Genomic DNA, 24,085 nt, shown 5'->3' with positions numbered 1-24,085 from the left:
TACAATATTATATAATACAATTTCACATCAAACAAGATTATATGATTACAATATTATTTAATATGATTTAATATCATATGATAAAACAATTTGATATGATACAAAAATACAAAATATATTATACAATATAAAATACCATATGATTTGATACGAAAAATTATTGATTAAATATCATATTGAACCATATAATATTTTACAATATCATATTCTATGATAAAATATTATATCATATGATTCAATACAATAGAAATGGGAATCATGATATTATATTTGGACCGGTAGTAACTAAAATACAATATATTTTCACAGTACAAAATTTTGAAGTTTACAATTTCTTGCATTCACTAAATCCTTTGGTCTACATTCAGGTAAAAAGAATTTTAAATCTTGTAAAACAATAACTTTGTTTACAATATTATGCATAGTTAAAAGTATCTTCCACTTCCTGTTTTCACTGCAGTATCTCTGGAAAACTTCACTCAGTTACTTTTTGTTCATGTTAGAAATTTTTTTGACAATAGTATGCCAAAATCTTTTGGCGAGTGCCCCCCCTTTTGTTTTACTTTTCTCAATGGCTTTTAGTGTGTATGTCTTGCTGGGGCATGTTTTTGTCTTTAGAAATTTGGCAAAATACTGTTGAATTTCTTCAATCTCCTCTTCAGTCCATCTTTTTCTACTGCTCTTCGGCTTGCGATCATTTTTTTCAACACTATCAACATCATCCTGATCATAATCATAAATGTCGATTGAATCCAGATCTTCAACATTATCATCGAAGTTGAATTTAAAATTCAGGGGCTCCACTGCTTCGTCTGCACCTCCAATTTCCCCCTGAATTTTCTTTAACACGGCCTCTACAATATGAATTCATAGATGTCAAACTGAATTTCTAATTCCTAGAATTTTAGAGTAAAATTTTATTGCAGTTAGTTTTGATAGACTCAATATTAAGACTTTGCAAAATCCTTTTCTGATATAGATGTATGTCACAACTTAAAGGGATTCTTTTTTAATGAAAGAATTAAAAATTTTGATGCTCATGATCAGCAATGTTAAAGAATTTGTTCTATCGCACAAATTTTAACATACATATATATTTATATATGGGCCTGTTGTTTGAGACACTTGATCTGAGTGAGTGTAAGAATCGAACTGCATTAATAGCAGAAAATGTTGCATTTATAGTGATTTGAATGGACTGCAACCAGTATGTGCAAGTTCATAAAAGGGTTAAAGAAGCTAGAGAGTATGCAATTATTATTTATATAACGTACATTATTTCATTACTTCTTCAAAATACTTATTTTGCACATGCATCAAGATACGTAAAAGATACATATAAAGTTATATTCTTTTAGAGATTATGCAAACTAACTACTAAACAAGATGATTTTAACTTTAGTGTCAATTTTTCTTATATTTATGTACTGGGTACATGAATTAATATTCCATTATCATTGGCATGTCACATCTCCCAACTTATTTCATGCTCCCAAAACAATCAGTTTTTAACCAAAGAAAGCTACAAACAAATATTTTGATGCTACACAGATTTCAATACCACATTAAAAGTTAGCATTTCATAAACTTTAAGGTTGTTATAATGACCTTATAATCAATTAAGAGGTTTGTCTGTTGGCTAATAAGCTTGATACCAATTGTTAGGCCTTTATTTTAGACTGAATTTGATTATGGATTGTTCCATCAATCTGATTAGTACACAAGGCCCAGTAAAAGACCAGTAAAAAGAGGGTACCTAACCTTCCTAGAAACCAAATCCGATCTCTCAAAATTCCAGGAGTCTGTGTTTTTATGCCCTGTTCACAGATGTTTTTGAGATTAAACACTATATGTTATCTTCATTTTTTGGCATTAAACACTAATCGGTAAATATGTACTAGGTGACTGGACCTTACCATTCAATTCTTTGTCTGCAAGGGTTTTCCCCTTTAATTCACCTGTAAGATTCATGTCATGAACAATCATGAGCTTTGCAATCTGAACTCGTTCAAGGTAACCGCTGAGTTGTCGATAGTGGTTTAAATGAACTGCTTTTGTGTGACCTAAATGGTCACATGCCCACTGCAGCTGTGAATCTGACAAGTTCATCATCTGCAATAAAGATAACAAAATAAGTTATCTATTAAATTAATTTTTGTATCATCTGATTCAAAACTTTTCTACAGAAAAATAGTATAACACTTTTTTGGAAGATAAACAAGTACATGTACCGTACTAAGATACCCAAAAATCTTGTATTTAGCCATATGAAAAAAAACAGTTGTCACAAAACATTGAAACACTCACCTGTGTCAACGTTGCAGTGTATTTCCTCATAGAAACACTTGTAATTCTATGAGGAAATTTTAAATTACATTCCCCTGCCACCTGGTTCAGGGCATCGTAGCTCCTTGCACAGCATCGACCTGTACATAAATTATTTAAACCATTATTTCTTGAGGATAAAACGAAATGAAAAACGACTTAATTGGATTGGAACTCAAGACAAAAAAATAACTCTACCTTTCGATGGAAATAACCAATCAACTTGGTTTGCATTATAAGCCTTTCTATACTCATGGCTTGAAATATATTCAAGGGCCTTTTTAACGTCATTAGGTATGATTACTGGCACAGGACGGCCTCTCTAAATTACAAAATATAGATGAGCATATCACATCAACATCTGTTTTTATTTAAATCTATGACTAATTAACTATTTCTAGAAACATTACCTTTCCTCTAACGGTCATCAAATCTTGTGAGTTCATCAAATAATTCTCCAGTTCAGAGAGGTCTCCTAAGAGACTCTTATCAATATCTGCTAGTTTGGTGCTTCTTGCAGCATACTGCTTTACACTGAAATGTATTGAATGTTTCAAAATTAATATACATTAAGATTAACTCTTACAATCAAATTACCAGGTAATAACTTATTTTAGGAAAATGAACTAAGTGTTACCTTATGTAATCGATCTCTCCGGATCTTCTCTTGTTATATAAAACAAGTCTTGCTTGACATAAAACAACTGCTCTCCTATACGTCGATTCTACATAATTCTGCAGATTAAGTATGGACAGTTCTGAACAAATATGTTCCGTTAATGTTTTTATGTCATCAGGGGATGGAATTTCCACTTCTTTGTTAAAACTTCTTTGTACTAGTACTGTTCTTGCCATTTTAGTCACCCTCTCTGTCCATTTGATGTTCATCAATCTCATAAATGTATCACAGCTGTGGGCTTCATCAGGATCTGGTTTTTCTCTTATTTGAATTCTAGCCCATTTCTCATTAATGACTTTCAAAATGTCATATTTTATTTTTATGGCATTTGAGGGGGAACGAAGATCCTCGATGTCATCCATGTAGGGAAAAGCAAGCTGTACAGCTGCTGCAACAACTAGATCATATTTTGAGGGAACAAGAAAATCCCACAATGATTGAGTTTGTACTTCATTTTCTGGAGAATCAAGTTTTCTAAGATTAATTAAAAACTTAGCCATAAGTCGCATATGCTGGGAAGCATAGTATTTGGCTTTTTTATTTCCATAGTTTCTTCTCATCCATGATTCACCCAATGCACAAATCAAATCATCTCCTTGTGCTACTATTTTCACCTCATCTCTTGTCATGATTTCCAAAACTTGGCCAACCAAACGGTCCTTTTCCTCAACTCTCACTCTGCCAGCTTCTCTGTCAGCATTTAATTGGATAACTTTTTTGCTTCGAAACTTTGTAGAGTCCATGGCAGATCTTTTCTGATTTTCTGAATGAGCTCTGTTGTGGTGCTTATCTATATACTTCAGGTTCATCCACTCATAACAAATTGAGCAAGGTGCAAAATCAATTACTTGAAATTCCACAGGTCTTCGGGAAATAATTAATTCACCTTTGCCTTCCTTTAAAACCAGCTCATTATGCATGTTATCACCTTTGGCTCTAAGCTTGTCAAATCTTCTTTTATCAGTTTTCATCAGGGCGTCTTTTATTTCAGGGTCATTCCTATGTTTGCTTTTGAAGTGGCATGGTAGATGGAGGATCATTTTCTTACAAAGGAAGCAACAGTGTTTTTGATTGTACACTCTATCTAGCTTTCTATTAGGCTGTGAACTGTCTGCTAGATTGGTGCTCTTGAGTACTTTCCTTATGTAAATGTGCCTATTATCTTTAGCTCTCACTATTTCCTCTTCTTCAAAGTCCTCTTCAGGAATGTTTTCTTCTTCTTCATTCTCTTCAAGAATATCTTGCTCGATTTCATCTCCTTCATCATACCCTTCTTTCTCGTTAACATTTTCCTCATTTAAAGTAAGCACTGTGAAAATATATATAGAAATATTATCATGCACATATACTTGTGTATATAATCATCATTTTCTTCAAAATAAGAACAGAAGATGTCATTATAAAATTTAATAAATATTTCTGCATACTTTTTTTTCTTCTCTTAATGGGAGGTCTCCATCTGTCATGCTCCATGTCATCATCTTGCAAACATCTGAAATCAAAAGGGTTTTTAAATACTTTATTAAAGTATACAAAACATACCAAAGAAAGATAATATCAATATACCGATTAGGCCTATTAAAAAAAGTTGTGTGTTTAGGGTAACACTGATGAAAAAACTAGGTTAGGTAGGTAGGGATTTTTTTAAATTTTATCATATTTTTTTCTGCACGAATCCTAAGAATGTTTGTGCCATATTTAAAAACAGATTTTTTAAAAGAAATGATATAAAATTCACAATCGGATAAAAACAGACAACTAAAAATGGTAGGATCGGGGCATTTTTATAGGTTAGGTCGGGTTACCCTAAACAAACATCTTTTTATTTAAGGCCTTACTATACAATCACAAGATTTTTGGAAATCGCAAGAGATAAAAATTGTAGAATGTTCATAGTATTATATTTACATCTACTGAGTATGATTCCCTCTATTTCTTATGGAAACTTATAGACTGAAATCTACACGCCCTGTTTATCAATTGGTCAAAACCTACAGCAACCAAAGAAAATTCACAGACTGCACGAAATAACATGATGATGTCAGACTCAAATTTCAATAGGAGATGATTTGACGATTTCTATTAGCTAACATACACTAACTCAGGTTATGTATTTTATCTGCAATACTGCCACATTCATATCACGCATGAATCACCAAAGAAAGCTTTTTATTGTTAAAATAATATGTCCTGCAAAAGCACTTCCTTCACTTTTTCTGCCAAAAACGCTAAATAGACTACAAATCAGAAAGATGGGGAGAAATTTAAAACTATTTTTTGTATTCTGGAACTAAAATTTAATAAACAATGATAGTTGGCATGGTAGGAGAATCTTTAACATACTGAAGGTGGTATGGGACACCTGTCGATATTTAAGTGGAAAAAAGTACATTCTAATCGAAATACTTTCCCCAGTTATAGTTTTAAAGTTTACAAATCTGACCAAAAATTAAGTTTTAATCTTTTTTAGACAGGCAAAAATAATAAAAGCCTCCAATGAGATTCGGACTCATGACTTAAAGATCCTTAGTTAACACTCTGACCCATTGTGCTACGCAGTTAGGTAACTGTTTAAGGAAAGAAAATACATGTATATTTAAATAATAACTGATTTCATTGTTTACTTTGATAGGAGGCATGTCACAATATGGAGTTGTCCCATACAACCTTAAATCAAAAGCTTTATAAAAGAGATAAAATCTTACTTTGCTGATGGAATGTCAGATAAAGGTATATCAACAGGCATACTGCTTGGTAATACTGGTTCAGTATTTTTTCCTTGTTCAATATTTTCTCCTTGGTCAAAATCCTCTTCATCAGAGCTATCACTTGAAAAAATCACTGCAATACAATAAAAAGAAAATAGAAGTTTATATTATGATAAATTAAAACAATGTTTTATTCCCATTAATGAAATAAAAAAAACTTCATATCAGTATCAAATAACAATTTTTCAAATACAAACTTTTCTTTCTTTGCTTGATGGGAGGTCTCCATTCTTCATCTGAATCAGAAATACACGATTCTTCGTCAGACTTCATCATACTTGTAACTTCAATTTCTTGTACATACCTGCATAAGAAGGTTTATACTGTGATTGTTTCTAGTTTTCTAAACGCTATTTAAACAAAAGATGACATCTTAGTTTTATATTTATTATTCCTGTGACAAAGAAACATAGGACTGCCAAAGATTATGCATACCAGTAAATGTACTTATAAAATTGTATAAAAAAAATAAAAATAAATAAAGACATGACTAGGCATGAAATTAATATACACCATGCATTTACTCAGTTTTTGATTTAAAAAAATCTTAGAAGACATAAAATCTTACTCAGGAGATGGAATATCGATGTCAGTAATTGATGAAAACTCTGTATCCAATTCATCTTGGCTCATAAGCATATTGAGTAAAGAATCAACACCTGTAAAATATTCTCTACTGTCTATGTCATCACTTCTTTCTGTCCATCCACTGTCTATCTCATCCCTTCTTCCTGTCCCTCCACTAGCTATCTCATCACTTCTTCCTGTCTCTCCACTGGCTATCTCATCCCTTCTTCCTGTCTCTCCTTTGTTTATCTCATCACTTCTTTCTGTCTCGTCACTGTCTATCTCATCCCTTCTTCCTGTCTCTCTCTTGTGTATCTCATCAGTTTTTCCTGTCCCTCCACTGTCTATCTCTTCCCTTTTTCTTGTCCCACCACTGACTATCTCATCACTTCTTCCTGTCCCTCCACTGTCATTCTTGTAACTTCTTCCTGCCCCTCTACTGTCATTCTTGTAACTTCTTCCTGTTCCTCTACTGTAATTCTCATCACTTCTTCCTGTCCCTCCACTGTTTATCTCATCACTTCTTCCTGTCCCTCCACTGTCTATCTCATCCTTTCTTCCTGTCCCTCCACTGTCTATCTCATCCTTTCTTCCTGTCCCTCCACTGTCTATCTCATCCCTTCTTCCTGTCTCTCCTTTGTCTATCTCATCACTTCTTCTTGTCTCTCCTTTGTCTGTCTCATCGCTTCTTCCTGTCCCTCTACTGTCATTCTCTTCCCTTCTTCTTGTCCCACCACTGACTATCTCATCACTTCTTCCTGTCCCTCCACTGTCATTCTTGTAACTTCTTCCTGCCCCTCTACTGTCATTCTTGTAACTTCTTCCTGTTCCTCTACTGTAATTCTCATCACTTCTTCTTGTCCCTCCACTGTCTATCTCATCCCTTCTTCCTGTCCCTCCACTGTCTATCTCATCCCTTCTTCCTGTCTCTCCTTTGTTTATCTCATCACTTCTTCCTGTCTCTCCCTTGTCTATCTCATCAGTTTTTCCTGTCCCTCCACTGTCTATCTCTTCCCTTCTTCTTGTCCCACCACTGACTATCTCATCACTTCTTCCTGTGCCTCCACTGTCATTCTTGTAACTTCTTCCTGCCCCTCTACTGTCATTCTTGTAACTTCTTCCTGTCCCTCTACTGTCATTCTCATCACTTCTTCTTGTCCCTCCACTGTCTATCTCATCCCTTCTTCCTGTCCCCCCACTGTCTATCTCATCCCTTCTTCCTGTCTCTCCACTGGCTATCTCATCACTTCGTCCTGTCTCTCCTTTGCCTATCTTATCAGTTTTTACTATCCCTCCACTGTCTATCTCATCCCTTCTTCCTGTCCCTCCACTGGCTATCTCATCACTTCTCCCTGTCTCTCCTTTGTCTATCTCATCACTTCTTCCTGTCTCTCCTTTGTCTATCTCATCACTTCTTCCTGTCCCCCCACTGTCTATCTCATCCCTTCTTCGTGTCTCTCCACTGGCTATCTCATCAATTCTTCCTGTATCTCCTTTGCCTATCTCCTCAGTTTTTACTATCCCTCCACTGTCTATCTCATCCCTTCTTCCTGTTCCTCCACTGGCTATCTCATCACTTCTTCCTGTCTCTCCTTTGTCTATCTCATCACTTCTTCCTGTCCCCCCACTGTCTATCTCATCCCTTCTTCGTGTCTCTTCACTGGCTATCTCATCACTTCGTCCTGTCTCTCCTTTGCCTATCTCATCAGTTTTTACTATCCCTCCACTGTCTTTCTCATCCCTTCTTCCTGTCTCTCCTTTGTCTATCTCATCACTTCTTCCTGTCCCCCCACTGTCTATCTCATCCCTTCTTCGTGTCTCTCCACTGGCTATCTCATCACTTCGTCCTGTCTCTCCTTTGCCTATCTCATCAGTTTTTACTATCCCTCCACTGTCTATCTCATCCCTTCTTCCTGTCTCTCCTTTGTCTATCTCATCACTTCTTCCTGTCTCTCCTTTGTCTATCTCATCGCTTTTTTCTGTCCCCCCACTGTCTATCTCATCCCTTCTTCCTGTCTCTCCTTTGTCTATCTCATCACTTCTTCCTGTCCCTCCACTGTCTATCTCATCACTTCTTCCTGTCTCTCTGTTGTCTATCTCATCACGTCTTCCTGTCCCTCCACTGTCTATCTCATCACTTCTTTCTGTCTCTCCTTTGTCTATCTCATCACTTCTCCCTGTCTCTCCTTTGTCTATCTCATCACTTCTTCCTGTCTCTCCTTTGTCTGTCTCATTGCTTCTTCCTGTCCCTCTACTGTCATTCTCTTCCCTTCTTCTTGTCCTTCCACTGTCCATCTCATCCCTTCTTCCTGTCTCTCCACTGTCTATCTCATCAGTTTTTCCTGTCCCTCCACTGTCTATCCTTTCATTTCTTAATGTCCCTATACTGCCTATCTCATCCCTTCTTCCTGTCCCTCCACTGTCATCCTGTTTTTCTGTCCCTCCACTGTCATCCTGTTTTTCTGTCCCTCCACTGTCATTCTCATCACTTCTTCCTGTCCCTACACTGTCATTTTTGATACTTCTTCCTTTCCCTCTACTTTCTATCTTATAACTTCTACCTGTTCCTCCACTGTCTATTTCATCACTTCTTCCAGTTTCTTCACCTCCTTCCTCATCACTACTTTGCTCATCTGTACTTGGTTGACCTTCCTCTACTTTCTAAAAAGCAAAGAAATTTAAATTTATCAAATGATTTTCCTTATATGAATGTGATTTCATTAATTAGACATTTTTTCCCATTTATCACAATACATGTTTAGACACCTGTGATATCACATAAATAAGTACATTTACACATCATTGATATCAAAAACCATGGATATGTCAAAGTAATTTGGAGGTTGCAACCAATTATCCTTTATACATGTATATTTTACACTAGATATCTCAAATACTTTGATATGTTTTTCACCAGTCCCAATGAGACCAAGGTAATCACCTTTGACTGTAGGTTTGAAGATTGAGGTATAATTCCAAATAATTTTTGGCCTTTTTTTAATTAGATTATAAATCCACCTATATATAAATGGGTTGATGAACCATTGTTATTTCTTTCACTTGAACAATTACCTGGACTGCCCATTCTACATCATGTAAAAATGCTTTCAATGTCTCTTTCTTTCGATGTAAAAGTTCTGTGTGAAAATAAAAAAAAAAGGTATTATTCCAAAAAGAAAGAAATACTTAATATTGATGGGATTCCTTTTCTTGATTGTTGCAGCTAATAACTCACTAAATAAAAGATGACATTTAATTATCACCATCTTTATAATATTTAAAATGTTTTTCATTAACTCTGTTTTTCTTTAGTTTATCTAAGTAAGCAACAAATAATTAGAAATAAAGATTATATACGTAAAGAGATTCGTTGCCTTTAATTGTGTACTGACAATTTGCAAAAATTGTATCATAATACACACAAATCAAATGATCAGAAACATTTAAAATATTAAGGGTGTTAAGAAAGTGCATCCCATAATGACATATTTTTGAAACATTTAAAGTAGTGTTTAACTAAAGGGATTAATTTTCCACTCTGGCAAATTCACAAGATAGTACTTTTGATTTATAGCGATTAATTTCTAGCAGAAAGTTATAGGTTTTTTGTCCATATGAAAATATAAAAATCTTAACGTGTGAAAATAGGATTATTTACTTTTGTTTTTTCACAGCTTATCTTGCATCATACATAAGTGATGGGCTTGGACATTTTTCAAATGAATAGGTTTTTCATATTGAATACTTGTAAACATGAAATATCACAATTTTTAAATGTATTCTCATTGCATTTCTTTCGAATATGAAAGAAAAATGTGGAATAACTTTCTCAACACCCTTTATATGGACAATTAGAGCATTCCTGAAAGATAATCCAAAATACAAATCTTCATGCATTCAAAAAGTGAAAAACTAGAGTTGTCAAGAGCAAAACTTTACTCAATCCAGCTAAAGAAGAATCAAGAAATATGATGAGAAACAATACGAGGTTGTTAAAAATTTCGCGGACACATTGATTTATGGAAAATTTATTGTATACTTTGAAGGATGAAGTATGTCTGATTAATTCTTATCTCTAGTCTATTAGTATATAAAAAGTCAGGCTAAAACTAAGATTTTGAAAATATATAGTGTGTTTTACTGTGCGGTCATAGGATTTACAGATAATTTACTTGATGTTAGGCAATGTCACATCCTGAAAATCTGTTAAGTTTTTCACAAAGTTCTAAATGTTTTTCATTTTTAAAGAATTCTTATGTTTTTTTTACCTGCTTAAAAATTAAATAACTAAATCTACACAGGTTAATTTTATTCTAGATTGTCTAATTAGATATTAGTGAGATATTAAAATCAATGTCTATGAAGTTAAGCTATCAGGTATAGAAAAAACACAATCATTTAGTGCAATGCTCTTTCGAAGAGTGGGGTTTATGGTTATTGCAAGAGTTAGCAACAAAAAATGTCAATCCTCTTATTCTTATAGAGATACTACGATTTACATTAATTAATTAATTAATAAATTGTAAGCATCCACAATCAGCATTTGACTATTTTATTTCATCTTTAAATTAGTCTCTTTCAAGCATTTCCCTTTCCGCACTTATAATTTTAAATAGCTTAATGCTCAATTACGTCAAACAACATTGCCATTATTGACTAAATTTTTAAGCATTGAACATCTCTGACTAATTAGCACAAAAAAAAGTCACAATCCTTACATTCTATCAACAGGTATAATATCACAAAAATTAATGCACTAAAACAGAGCAATTTTCAATTCCAAAATGAATGTCTTTATAATGTAAACGTGCGAAAAAAAAGACATGCTCAGTGAAGCATGTTTTATCTTTAAAAAATATAATTTTTAAGGATCATTGGAAAACACCAAACCTTTGCATATTTATCTGAAAATACTTGTAATTTTTTTCTGCATAGTTCAGTGGTTTAATACAAATAGCGCACTCACAACACAGTTTGTCCACAAACATTTCTAACAACCCTCGTATACAATTATGAAGATAGATAAAGGTTTGAATTTTGAATATTGTATATTATTTTCTTAAAAATTGACCAAGATCAGAAAGGCCAGTGAGAAACCAGTTACAGTTCAAGATAGTTAAAGTGAATATGCTTGTAGTGAATTCATGCTTACAATGAAGTGGATCTTAATTAAAAGTTATTTTGAAAAATATTACGAACTATACTGGTTAACAAATTATGAGGTTTTTAAAAAATAAAAATTGTTCCTCCCTGAGAATTCACTATAAGCATTATCAGTTTACTGTACTTAAAACTGATTTGTCTGACAACACTAACATTTACTTAGTGTATATCCAAATTATTAGTTATAAAACAAGTTACACATCATTAATACAGGGTGTTCTAAAATATCTGATACCATTTTGAACAATAATAAAACTTAGCCTATATATGGCATATTAAAACTTTATGTATTAAATTCTGCACATCTTATTACATACTTTGACATATTCCACCATATATGTTATGTGTATAATTCATTTGTTTTTTTAATACTCTTATTCCTATCTTTAAAAATAATGAACAAGATGTCCTTTTAATCAAGCATGAGATAGAGTCTCTTTTGAAGTTTGTTATCACATTTCTGAAGATATCTGGAGTAACTTTTCATATTTACCTATGTAATGAAAAATTGAAATTCTCAAGTAAAATTGACTGTATTTGTCCTTCATGTCTTCCCAACAGGTAAGTATAGTAAACATAAATCAGGGAAGAATAAAAATTTCAGTTGAAAATTTGATTTGATAAACGAAGTTCAACAACTGTAAGAGTTTTAGAGTCACATCAGTTTAAAATGACAAATAAATGAAGAACATACTATGATTGATGATAACTTATGAGGATTAAGGTAGTCTCAAATATTTTGAAACACCCTTTTGATGTTGTACTTATAAAAATAGGTTAGTAGGTGATAGGTACAACCCTTTTTTAAATTTTATGAGATTAAAATTAATGCCTTCAGTTGAAATACTGAAATTTGATTTGCATACAGGAAAAGTAACTTCTTGTGTTCTCCTTTAAAATAAAAGAAACATAAAAAACTTTTTTCTTAAACATGTTGAAAGGCAATTCTGTTGCTATTATGGAATGGTAAGGAGCCAAAGTATAAGTAAACGTAACATGAAACTTTTGTGCTGATTTTTTTTTAATGTATTTTTTATGCTGATGCCTCAATATCAAATCCAATGAATAAAAGTTGTCTTAATTCTTCCTTGTTATATTTCTCTTTTTGTTTAAATCATCACAGAATAGGATTAAGGATAATCATCTGAAATTTAGCAGCAAAATCAGCCTAAGAATTACTATTGCCAAACTCTAACTCCGTCTCTACCCTAACTTGTCACTTGGATTACATGTAAACATAAAATCTTGGTAATTTTAACATTCTGAATGATTTTTTTCTTTTTCGGCTCCGCAGGATTTGATCAAATGACCAACCAACTTCATATCCAGGTGAACTCTTTACATTGCTGTTTATTATTTAAATGTAGTAAAAAAAGAAATAACAAGAGGCCCAGGGGCCACATAGCTCACGTGAGCAACAATAGCCTTAACTCTGATCAAATCAGTATTACAGGATCAAAATTAAAATATCTTGACAACTAAGTACAATAGATCTTGCTCAAAACTTTTTTAAAAATCTACCAATTTATATTCACATATTTTTATGGTAAATACCAAGTAACTGTTTTTTGGACTGAATACTTTTACAGAGGATTTTTAAATTTTTTTCTCTCTAAGTCTTCTTCCGTAACAATTTGCCCTCCCCCTCCCCAGGGTGGCCCCATCATACCCTGGGGATCATGATTTGAACAAACTTGAATCTACACTATCTGAGGCTGCTTCCACACAAGTTTTAAGTTTTTCTGGCCTAATAATCCTTTAGAAGATTTTGAAAAATTAACAACAAATTTTTAATTATTCTAAATTATCTCCTCTTTAAAGAGGGTGTGGCCTTCATTTGAACGAACTTGAACCCCCTTCACCAAGTGATGCTTTGTGCTAAGTTTGGTTGAAATCAGCCTAGTGGTTCTGGAGCAGAAAATGAAAATGTGAAAAGTTTACAACAACGACAACGACAACAACGACAGACGACAGACAAATTTTGATCAGAAAATCTCAGTTGAGCTTTCAGCTCAGATTAGCTTAAAAGAATTATTAAGCTAGTAACATAGTGTGTTTTCCACTTATGGAGACAGAGTTTGGGTAGTAGAATATATAAATAACTTATCATAATTTCAATGAATGTAATTCATCAATATTGCAATTTTTTCTTGATTTGAGAATTTAAAAAAAAAAAAATTTATTGAATAAAATGACTGTGTGCATGAAAACGGACAAAACAACTTTATCTTGTGGCTCATCCTTACCATTCTCAAAAATAAAGTTAACATAAAAGTGGAATTAATTATTACTAGTTCCAATGTCCTTATACTTGGCAACTTCTTTAAAAGGTACTTTTTCTTTGAATGGTAATCTACATAAAATAAATGTAGTGAAATTCTACAGCATTTTTTCATTATTTTCAGTGATTAAAATCGATGCATTATTCTTTAAATATAAATGATTAAGATAAGATAGAGGTAGCTATAAATAATCAGTTATTAAAATGTAAACCTCCTAACATTTAACATTTGTATGTGTGCAGCATACTGTAGCTGGTATACTTTCAATTGTTAACTTAACATATGCGAGTAAAAAGTAACAACCTCAACTTATGCTAGTAACATTCACAGCTGGTAAAAAGATAAAGTGCACTGTTCAAAGGAACAATGTGAAACATCATAATGATGCCTTCATTTTCTCATCACGTACTTCTATGGTTGTCTACACATACTTTTGAATTAATGCATATTTGTCTACACATACTTTTGAATTAATGCATATTTGTTAAAGTCGCTAGAAATAATAAAACTAGATTAAGAAAGGGTTGGTAATGATTACAAAGGTAATTAAAATCAGGCCACATGCATCCTATCTGTGCATGTTGAACTAGATGTGCCAAAATGACAGAATGACAGAACATGGTATTATCACCATATGCCCTGGGCCAGCCATTTTATGACGAGGGCATAAACAATGGATATTTCACATACATGCATTTTCAAAATAGTAAAACTATTATACTCACAAAGCGTTGTCAGATTTGATGTACACCTTACAGGAATCAATTTTTCCGGGCCACCAAAGTTTGGCTGGCAGACAAGGAATGCCTCGAACCCAAAAAATATTGGACATTTTCCCTAAAAAAAGAAATAGCTATCAATTATTTATATAAAATAATACATTTAAAACTTTATTGATAAAACTTAAACATACATCTTACAAATTCTTATTAAGGTTCATAGCATGCAAGTATACATACAATCTACAAGTATAAAAAAAAAATACAATATTTTCCCCTTAATGCTGATTCTTTAAAAATGGAATTAATTTTTTTTAGCAAACAGTACAAATAAAAAAGGAACTTTATATGGTACGAGTCACATTTGGCCCCCATAAATGATAATTTATCTTTTTTAAAATTGTTTCAGATACAATAAATTGTTGTTTTTTTAAGAAGATTAATGTTATAAAATATATTTCTAACCTATTTATTTGATTTATTTGCACTCACTGGCAGAATATGACATCAGCTATTTACAGCTATTTGTAAGAACCAGGTAGCCTGAGGCAGGAATGATTCATTACCATCTTAGATTAATTCTATGAAATTTTAGTATGACATCAGATGTGTATAAAAACTGCAAATCAACTGTCACTCATATTAAACAATTGCTATACAATCATATTTCAACAAGAAATTGAAACAAAATAGTAAAGCTAACAAAAAAAAAAATGGAAAATCCTAAATTTGAACTGATCTTAATTGTAAAATCAAACTACTCTCAAACAAAATCACATAAATTTGAAATATATCACATTTTGCAAATTTTCAAATTGGTCATAAAAATATGTTATCTCTTTGAAACTTCCATTTTTTTTTTAAAAGCTTAAGATTTTGAAGTCCCACAAGTACATGGAAATTTAACATTGTAAGGTTATCTATAAGAGCCGTTGGCATACCTTGATAAATTCAAAATTGCTTAAATCCCTAGAGATGGCAGTCTTGTCCACCAAACACAAATATAGAAAAGGACAGTGAAAATAAAAATGTAAAAAACAGTAGAGACAGTCATAACACCAAGGATGGCTGCTAGCAAATCCTCCTCAGCCATTTTGGATTCTTAAATCTCCTATCACAAATTCACTTCCTGTCACATGTCTTCTATCCCTTCTTATTATAACCTTTAAAAATTGTCAAATAGACTTGATAAAACTCTTAAAATGGTTATATATTATAATCCTTTACAAAGAATAGATCCCACTGGAATAACTTTATGGCCAATTCCCATAAAATACAATTTATGTACACGTCAAATGCTAGCTGTTAAAAATACAACTAATCAGATAAAACTTGTAAATAGTCCCACAAGTTTAGATATGACTTATATATATCCAATTTAAAGTCTTACTGAAGATGCTTATAGTCCCATAAGCCAGAAAGGATTTGTATATTTCTAAATTAAGTTTCACAAAAGATAGCCAAAGTCCCATAATACTATACAGGAATTATATAAGTCATATACATTAAGAAGCTGGATGTTTTTTATTTAAATTGGTTAAGAAAAAATGCTATATCTATGAAATATCTGCCATCCATTCATTTTTGTATATGGCTGATTAAAAAATATTCACAAAGTCCCATGGTAATCTAACACTATAGTTTAAGGTTGTCAAGAGCTGTAATTTTAACCATTGGCATACCTTGATGAAATCAAGATTGCTTAATTCCCTGGAGTTGCCATCCTTGTCCACCGAATACAACAATAAAAGAGAGCAATGGATATAAATAGCAAAAAAACAGCAGAGACAGTCATAACACCAAGGAGAGCTGCTAGCAAATCAGCCATTTTAGATTCTATCACAAATCCATTTCCTGTCACATGTCTACTATAACTTCCTATCTTAACCTTTGTTATGTCCAAGATACAGAGGCAAAAGTCCCAGTAGAACAAAGTACACATATATCACAAAAATTATTGCTTATACTAAATCTTATAGAATTAATTAGGCAAATAAAATACATGTCTTATTCTGTTTATAGACACATACCTTGAAATCACTTAATTGCACATTAAAAAGGATATTCCCATCAGATTACAATAATGAGTTACATCCCTGAATTCAAAATAAGATTCAAATTCCAAGACACAACTCCACACCATTTTAAAAGTTTGCTCATCAAGCTCATCTTTCACAGTAAGCACACAATTGCAGTTATTATAAAGTACATATGATAACACAAGTATGTAATCATGATGACTTCTAAGCTTAACTTGCAATTTCATTCCATTTTCCATATTAGTAAAACCCCTACAACAAACTGTGTTAAAAAAAACACTGCTCTGGAATTTTCTAAGTTCAGAGTCCAAAAGTACTGTTACATGTAAGTCACATGACCAAAAATTTCAAAAAGTCCCAAATGGACATGAATGTTTCCGAAAATTTTTTGCTTGAAATTTCTATTTTTTACCAGTTGTTTTTTGCTTCCAACTTTTCAAATTACCCGTAATCCTTTTCTTTTAATTCCCTAACATTGAATTAAAATTGCATAACAGTTATCAATATATTGTTGGACATCAATATAGTCACATAGCAGTCATATTATTGTTGAAAGTGGTTGCCCATGTGGCACAGTGGTAAGAGTCTCTAGAATTAATTAATCTTGTGATTAATTACAAAGTAGGATTTCCCACTAAACATAACATAAACACCTCTCTGTAGTTCCACAAGACTTAGGCCATATCCTAACAAGTTTAAATAGATTCTTATCTTTCTGTAGTCCCACAAGACTTGACCAAGTCCTGCAAACCAGTAGAGGCAACTCTCCTGCAAAACTTAGCAAAGTCCCTCAAGTTGAGAGGCCATAATTTTTTTTTGGATACATAACCTCAGGAATACATATATATTTAAGGACGACGGACCCAATTTAATATTCCATTTGCACAATATCGCGCACCTTAAAAGATTGATTGTTATGAACATCGAATTCTCAATATTACGTCACAATCACTAAAACTCAATGGAAAATCGCTTATGATGCAAGGTATAGCTGTTCAACTTCATCAATACACACTTTATATAGTGCAAGTTGTGGCTGACCTTGCTATGATTAAGCAATATGCTAAAATACACTTTTCAACATTATTTGTTTAGGGGATGTCAAAAACTGTAGGGAGTTTTATATTAGCTCAAGTTAATTATAAACACCTATAAAGGTTTTTTTAACAGAGTTTGAGCCAGGGAACATTAATCATATACATTTCTATTCGCTTCAATACTCATATTGAAAATATAGTAAAACTGCCCCTGTGCTTAAGTTCTGAAGTATTTTATCATACACAAACGTTTAGCACACTCTGATATTTGCTTTTTTTATATAAATCAACCTCAAAATAATGTACATAAACTTTTCCTTAATGTTTGCGCAATACTTCTCATAAAAAATTGAAGAAAAATGATGACACACCACACTTCGGCATGTGCCCCCATAAAAACGAGGTCAATGACATGGTCATTTTTAAAATGGTATTAATTCAAAATCATCATATAAGTGTCATATTTTGATTTGGATAGATAATTAATAGCAGAATTTTTTAAAAATTAATTTTTCCCTCACAAAAATCCTTTTCCCAATTAGGTTCAATTGAAAGAGATTCTGATGTAATACAAACATTTTTGAAATGATCCCTACTAAAAATCTAATTCAATTTTTATGTTATTTTTTATTGATTTTAATATATATTTAGTAACTCTAACTCATATAGAATTTTCATGAAAATCACTAATAACTGTAGAAGTGAATTGGGTTCGTCATCCTTAAGATAAGCTATAGAGAGATAGATATATATATATATATATATATATATATATATATATATATATATATATATATATATATATATATATATATATATATATATACACACTTCCAGTTAATCCTTTAGTAATACCTCAAAACTAAGCCATAGTTTCACAAGTACAGAGTACCCTTAAGAATAGAATTTGTCAATGTATCTTTAGAAAATATATGAAGGATGTAATGTTTTGCAGTCAAATTCATTTGTAAATTTTGATTCCTTAATAAGATAAACAACATATTTTATCATTCAACTGTAAATATAATTTTGTTTTTTGTGTAATAAAAAGATTTAATCATGGCTTTACGACAAAAAAGGATAGTAAATTGATTTAATTTGACCGAGTTTTTAGTTCTTATACGATCCCTATAGCTACTTCAAACAATGCAAAGTTTGTTTAAGAAGAGTGATACAAACAATTTCCTATGATATTGTACTTAAAATATTCACTTACCATAACTCTCTATGGCCAACAATAAAAATACACAGCAGCAACAAAACAAAATATTAAATCAAATATGAAAGAAACTCCTAAAAAGAGATTTAAACTGATATGTCCATAAACTGAAAAGGTATTAAAAAAATAAGCCAGCCCTTTCAGCAGCAGACTCAAAATTACATGAACACCCAAAAAAAATATCTCCCTCTTCTTCATCTTATATTCCTACAGTTATTTCTATCATGTTAATTTCCTGTTAGATGTTCATCACTTCAATTTTGGAATTTAACATCTCATTGTTTAAAAACCAATGGTCAAAGTTCCACAAGTCAATTAAGAGAGGCATCTACTACTATAAGACTAATAGTCCCACAAAACATTGATCATAGTCCTGCAAGTTCACCGAGACATTTTCATTTTCATCAAAATCTTGGGCATAGCCCCACAAGTATAATTAAGTAACTTTCAAATAATTAATCTACCCATATATCAAATTAAAATATCTATGAAATGAAGATATGTTGAAAAAAGTAAGCTAGCTTGGACTTTCAGCAACAGTAATCTACAGTTGCTTCTACAATCTTTTAAATGCATTAACTATTTCTCTGGTATGTATCTATGTAGAAACAATAACATGGACAGACAACAAAGGTTTTACTTACTTAAAGTCCTTCAAAGAAGAGTAAACTTCTCAACATGAAAATTTGAGATAATGCAAAAAGCCCGACACGCATGGAATTCAGGGAATGAAAAAAAAGTTAAACAACAAAATCCATGTATAAAGATTTCCAAAACATCTAAGTTAAAATCCGAGCAGAAGGTGCATGCCTGTGAGTAGTCATACGGAGAATAAAACAAAATAAATCCAATGGGAATTTCCTCCATCTTGAAGTCACATGAGTATATACACTTGGTTCCACAAGTTTAGACTCTATTAAATCCCATAGTCCCACAAAACCTAACAAGTCTAGATTTCATCATGTAGTCCCATAAAACCTGACCATAGTCCCACAAAACTAGATTCTATTTAAACACAAAGTCCCACAAAACCTGACAAGTTCAGATTACATCACAAAGTCCCACAAAACCTGAAAAGTTCAGATTACATCACAAAGTCCCACAAAACCTGACAAGTCCAGATTACATCACATAGTCCCACAAAACCTGACCAACGTCCCAGAAGACTAGATTCTATTTAAACACAAAGTCCCACAAGACTTGACCAAAGTCCCGCAAGTCTAGATTTTATATCACATAGTCCCACAAAACCTGAACATAGTCCCACAAGTCTAAATTCTATTTACCAGTAAACAAAAAGTCCCGCAAAACCAGACTATAGTCCCACAAGTCTAGAGTCTATTAAATCACACAGTCCCAAAAAACTTTACTCTACATAAATAGATGCGCAGTCTGTTAAAGTTTTATATTTACATCTACAAAGTATTATTCCCTCTTTTTCTTACGGAAACCTATAGTTAATTCATAGCTCTATATAGACTATCTAAGACTAAAATGATTTGAAAGTATCACTAACTCTTGGTAAAAACAAAGTATAAAATAACTGGTGGGGATGAAATTGTTAAATAGAAAAATAAAAAGAGCCAATAATTGTCAAGAGGTTTCTCTTTTCTAAAAGGTTTCACATGTCAAATAACCTCAGAGAATTTTTCTTTAAATTTACTCTTCGTAAAAAAAAAATCATGGAAAGAATATAATTTGTGTAATATTCTTTCAATCATCACTATCACGGGCATATGTCTAGTGTAGAAATTGGTGATGGTATTGTCTAAAACTATATTTGGGAGAGGGTAAGAAAATGTAACAGAACTCGACAAATTCCACTGCATATCTGCAGTCAAAACCATGACGCCATGGTGTAAACGAAGCAAGAAAGATGATGTCACAATGCCCCTAAACTTAATGCAGGAGGCTTTATTGGGGCATTGACTGAATATAGCTTTGGTTTATTAGGTTACCTTTATTTGGTCAATGCAAGGGGTAGTTCCAGGATAAATAACGATTTTCCACAAAATATCACAATAATATTACAATATTTTTTTACTCAATTTTTACTACAATTTGAAATATACTTTGATAATTTTTCAAATGTATTTTGAGACATAACTTCACTTCTTCCTTCTTAGATATTAACTATGTATGGTTGCTCTGATGCCACTGTTTTACAACATTATTTTCAAATCTATAGTTATTGGGTTTCTTAAATTTGAAATAAGGAATCATTCTTCGAGTATTATGAGGTGATAATTTCACTGACAGTTAGGTGTGATCAAATCCAATCAAGTCTGAAAGGTTTCAGGAATGATTTCATCACATCCAGACCGAAATTATCACCTCATAATATTCAAAGAATGATTCCTTATAACTTACATTTATATCATTTTCAGCAATTATGATTAAATATTTAAATATAAATAAGCAAACCCTGTTTGCGCCCCAATTACTCATCATTTAAATTTATTGGACTGTATAACTAGTACAAAATCGATATCTAGTGTTATCACAGGCAAAGACACTGAAAAATGTAAATATTAAAAATTAATAATTGCATATACCAAGTACTATATTCCAATATCTTAGTCTCTGTCAGTGTCATTGATTTTATGCATCACAAAAATCATAATAAACTGGCACACTTATAAAAGTTGTGCATTTCTTATAGAATTATAGAAATTAAAGGGGTTTAGTCCAAAAGTTCAAAGACAGAATGAAGTTTTTACAAGTAATACATAATTTTATACATCTGACATGTTTTATGGACCAAAATCACAGCCAAATATAGTCAATTTCCCCTAATAAATGTGTTCAATATTTTCCAAAATATTTTTCTTGGTGTAAAATGTATTTAAGACCTCATAGTAAAGTTCTCTAAAAAAAAAAAGAGGCTGCTTTTAAAAAAAAACAGGTGAAAAACACTTGTTACTTATTTAAAATAATTTAACGAATTTCCCTTTAGAAGTAAGTCAATATTACTTTAAGGATCCCACAATCAGACCTCCATTTATTTGCATTATGGGCTTTAACATGAGGTTGTTAATGAGAACCTTTCATTAATTTCTTTATTCACTTACTCAATCATTATAGAAGAAATTAAAGTTAATTTAACTGATTGCAAAGTGATTCGATTTTGACATTATTTTCCACATGCCAAATTATACAATCATAAAAATGTCATACCAGGTATAACAATTTCCATCATCAAAGAAATCTGTTATAGGGTTAATTATAAAAGCAAGACAACAGAGTTAAACTCATTAGAAACAACTTACTCATGTATGAATGGTATTTACCTTAATAAGAAAGTTATTTCCACCAGAGACAATTGCAGTATGTCCGCTTACGCTAATTAAACTAAATTTGCCATGACAGATATAAACAAAAAAATAAATAAAAGAATGTTAAAATTATATTGCTTACTGTATTGTTGTGAGCCAAAAATGGCATTCAGAGATGCTGGGTCCTTCAATTCTAATTAGGATGTTTGTGTAGTCGAGGCACAAAGTTTGTGCTTTAATAGGAAATTCAATTTATTCCAAAAATTACCAACTGTAAAAATTTCAAATTAGATTAGTGCATGTAAAGAACTATATATGATAAGAGTTAAATTTGGCCCCCATAATTCGCCATTTTTTAAGTGTTTCGGGTACAATAAAATGTTAACTAATTTTTTAGAAGAGTTGATATGAAATATATTTTTCATCTTTTTATTTGATTTATTTGCACTCACTGGTAGTATATGACGTCAGAAATGACGCCATTTCTATAATTCAATCAAAATCAGCCAAAAATTGACATTTTTCTTATCTATTTACGAATGGGAAATATAGAGCGCATGCTTGAACAAGGAAAATATTTTTGTCACTTATTAGTCTTGGCTAGATACATCTCTGATTAAAATATTTTATTTGTTCAAGAATGCGCTCTATGTTTTCGGAAGGAAAAACTGCTCGAAAACAAGCTGTTTTACGCTAAAAATGCCAAAATGGCGGGAAAAGGTTGTCTTTACAATGTCATATTTCTAAATTGTGGGCACTTGAACCAAAATGAATATTATGTAAACACATCACATACATATCTGTACTAAGAAAACAAAGAATGATAGGAAAATGATGATGTTCATTTTAGGGGGCCATTTTAGGCCCTTATCATATATAGTCCTTTCATAATGTTACCTATTACATAACAATTAACAAATCTATCCAATAAAATTTTTAAAGGGTGTTAAATTATTTTAATTCTTTCTCACTAAGCAAGTAATGACACATTATATTATGAACATACTGACTGTTTTCATCATTTTCCTTCATGATCATCACTTATTTATCACAAGAATTTACATAAATTATTCTAAATGCTTGGTCACTATACCAAATAAAATCAGTAGAAGACAGAAACTTACCTTAACTTTTAACAGCACAGTTTTTCAGCAATAGAAGCCAATTTCATAGCAAAGTGGTAAATTCTCGAGGTGTTCCGAACAGCGAATGAGTGAGGCTACATTATGTCATATGGTAAAAACCTGAGAGGTTCCAAAATTAAAATCCAAAATGAGGCTAGAAGAAATTTTATGGAGATGTCCATCACATAGACAGATATGTCCAACCAAATTTGTCCAAAATCTTGTGGGACTTCATAAAAAAAAGGAAAATTATCAATGTGGGACTTCAGAAATGGACAAATTTCGAAAAATTTTGTGGGACTTTTTTTATAGTCCCAGAAGGTCAAAAAAGTCTCACAATATCCCCCTCGTACAAACGGACAGACGGACGACGGACAAAATGTGATCAGAAAAGCTCACTTGAGCTTTCAGCTCAGGTGAGCTAAAAAGGTATTTGCTATTTTAAGTATACTCTGTCCCGAGTTTTTGCTTCCACCACTTTTTGCTCGATATTTCAATAATAGTAAATACCGGTACCTTTGTCCTCAAACTTCGTTCATCCACTAATATGAAAAATGTCCAGATTATCTGTTTTGAAACGCCCACTCTACCGCTTCAGGTTTCAATACACATCCCAAAATTGAAAGTCTACAGAGATTTTGCATTGCATCAGCCATTAATAAGCCCGGGTGATAACGTTCAAAAATTGCTCAAGGTATCCCGAGTACTTCCGAATGGAGAAAAAATGTAAACATTTCCCATTATAAATCTCCGTAAGAAAATCGTTTTCATTCCTGTGAAATTTTATGAGTGAAAAGGGATAATTGTTCACTGAAGATATCTTGGATATATTCCCTTTCATCGATTTCAATTGTATTTCTTTCATAGGTATGTGTATTTTTATTAAAA

At 32.0% G+C, this 24,085-nt stretch overlaps 2 protein-coding genes across 5 annotated transcripts in view; one reads left to right on the top strand and one right to left on the bottom strand.

The window, feature by feature from the left end:
- LOC128176053 (mediator of RNA polymerase II transcription subunit 29-like) overlaps window positions 1-24,085 on the top strand; it is a 32,755-nt gene that overhangs the window by 8,193 nt on the left and 477 nt on the right. The window lies entirely within an intron of this gene.
- On the bottom strand, window positions 93-23,556 carry LOC128176052 (uncharacterized). Of its 4 annotated transcripts, none has more exons than XM_052842083.1 (14): window positions 23,198-23,556; window positions 22,216-22,344; window positions 14,510-14,621; window positions 9,412-9,476; window positions 6,341-9,000; window positions 5,970-6,076; window positions 5,710-5,845; window positions 4,432-4,496; window positions 2,963-4,313; window positions 2,736-2,859; window positions 2,524-2,647; window positions 2,308-2,426; window positions 1,917-2,112; window positions 93-854 (listed from the first exon to the last, which is right to left on the bottom strand). In XM_052842083.1, the coding sequence occupies exons 5-14, from the start codon at window positions 8,632-8,634 to the stop codon at window positions 484-486; spliced, it is 4,887 nt and encodes a 1,628-aa protein (XP_052698043.1). In that variant the 5' UTR covers window positions 8,635-9,000; window positions 9,412-9,476; window positions 14,510-14,621; window positions 22,216-22,344; window positions 23,198-23,556; the 3' UTR covers window positions 93-483. The 4 variants fall into 4 exon arrangements, with proteins under 4 accessions (XP_052698043.1, XP_052698046.1, XP_052698044.1 ...); XM_052842086.1 differs by lacking the exon at window positions 22,216-22,344 and adding an exon at window positions 22,089-22,149; XM_052842084.1 differs by lacking the exon at window positions 22,216-22,344.

The sequence above is a fragment of the Crassostrea angulata genome, chromosome 3, assembly GCF_025612915.1.
Source record: "Crassostrea angulata isolate pt1a10 chromosome 3, ASM2561291v2, whole genome shotgun sequence".
In the NCBI taxonomy this organism is placed as follows: Eukaryota; Metazoa; Mollusca; class Bivalvia; order Ostreida; family Ostreidae; genus Magallana; species Magallana angulata.
Note: the sequence above shows the minus strand (reverse complement) of the source record. Positions and strands in the feature narration are given on the sequence as shown.

Coding starts and splice junctions, on each gene's coding strand:
- LOC128176052 (XM_052842083.1), bottom strand. CDS start 8,634: ATGGACAGTGGAAGGACAAGAAGAAGGGAAGAGAATGACAGTAGAGGG. Junction 5,846..5,969: donor CATCAAGCAAAGAAAGAAAA/GTTTGTATTTGA, acceptor ATTGTATTGCAG/TGATTTTTTCAAGTGATAGC. Junction 2,113..2,307: donor ACACTGCAACGTTGACACAG/GTGAGTGTTTCA, acceptor TCTTTATTGCAG/ATGATGAACTTGTCAGATTC.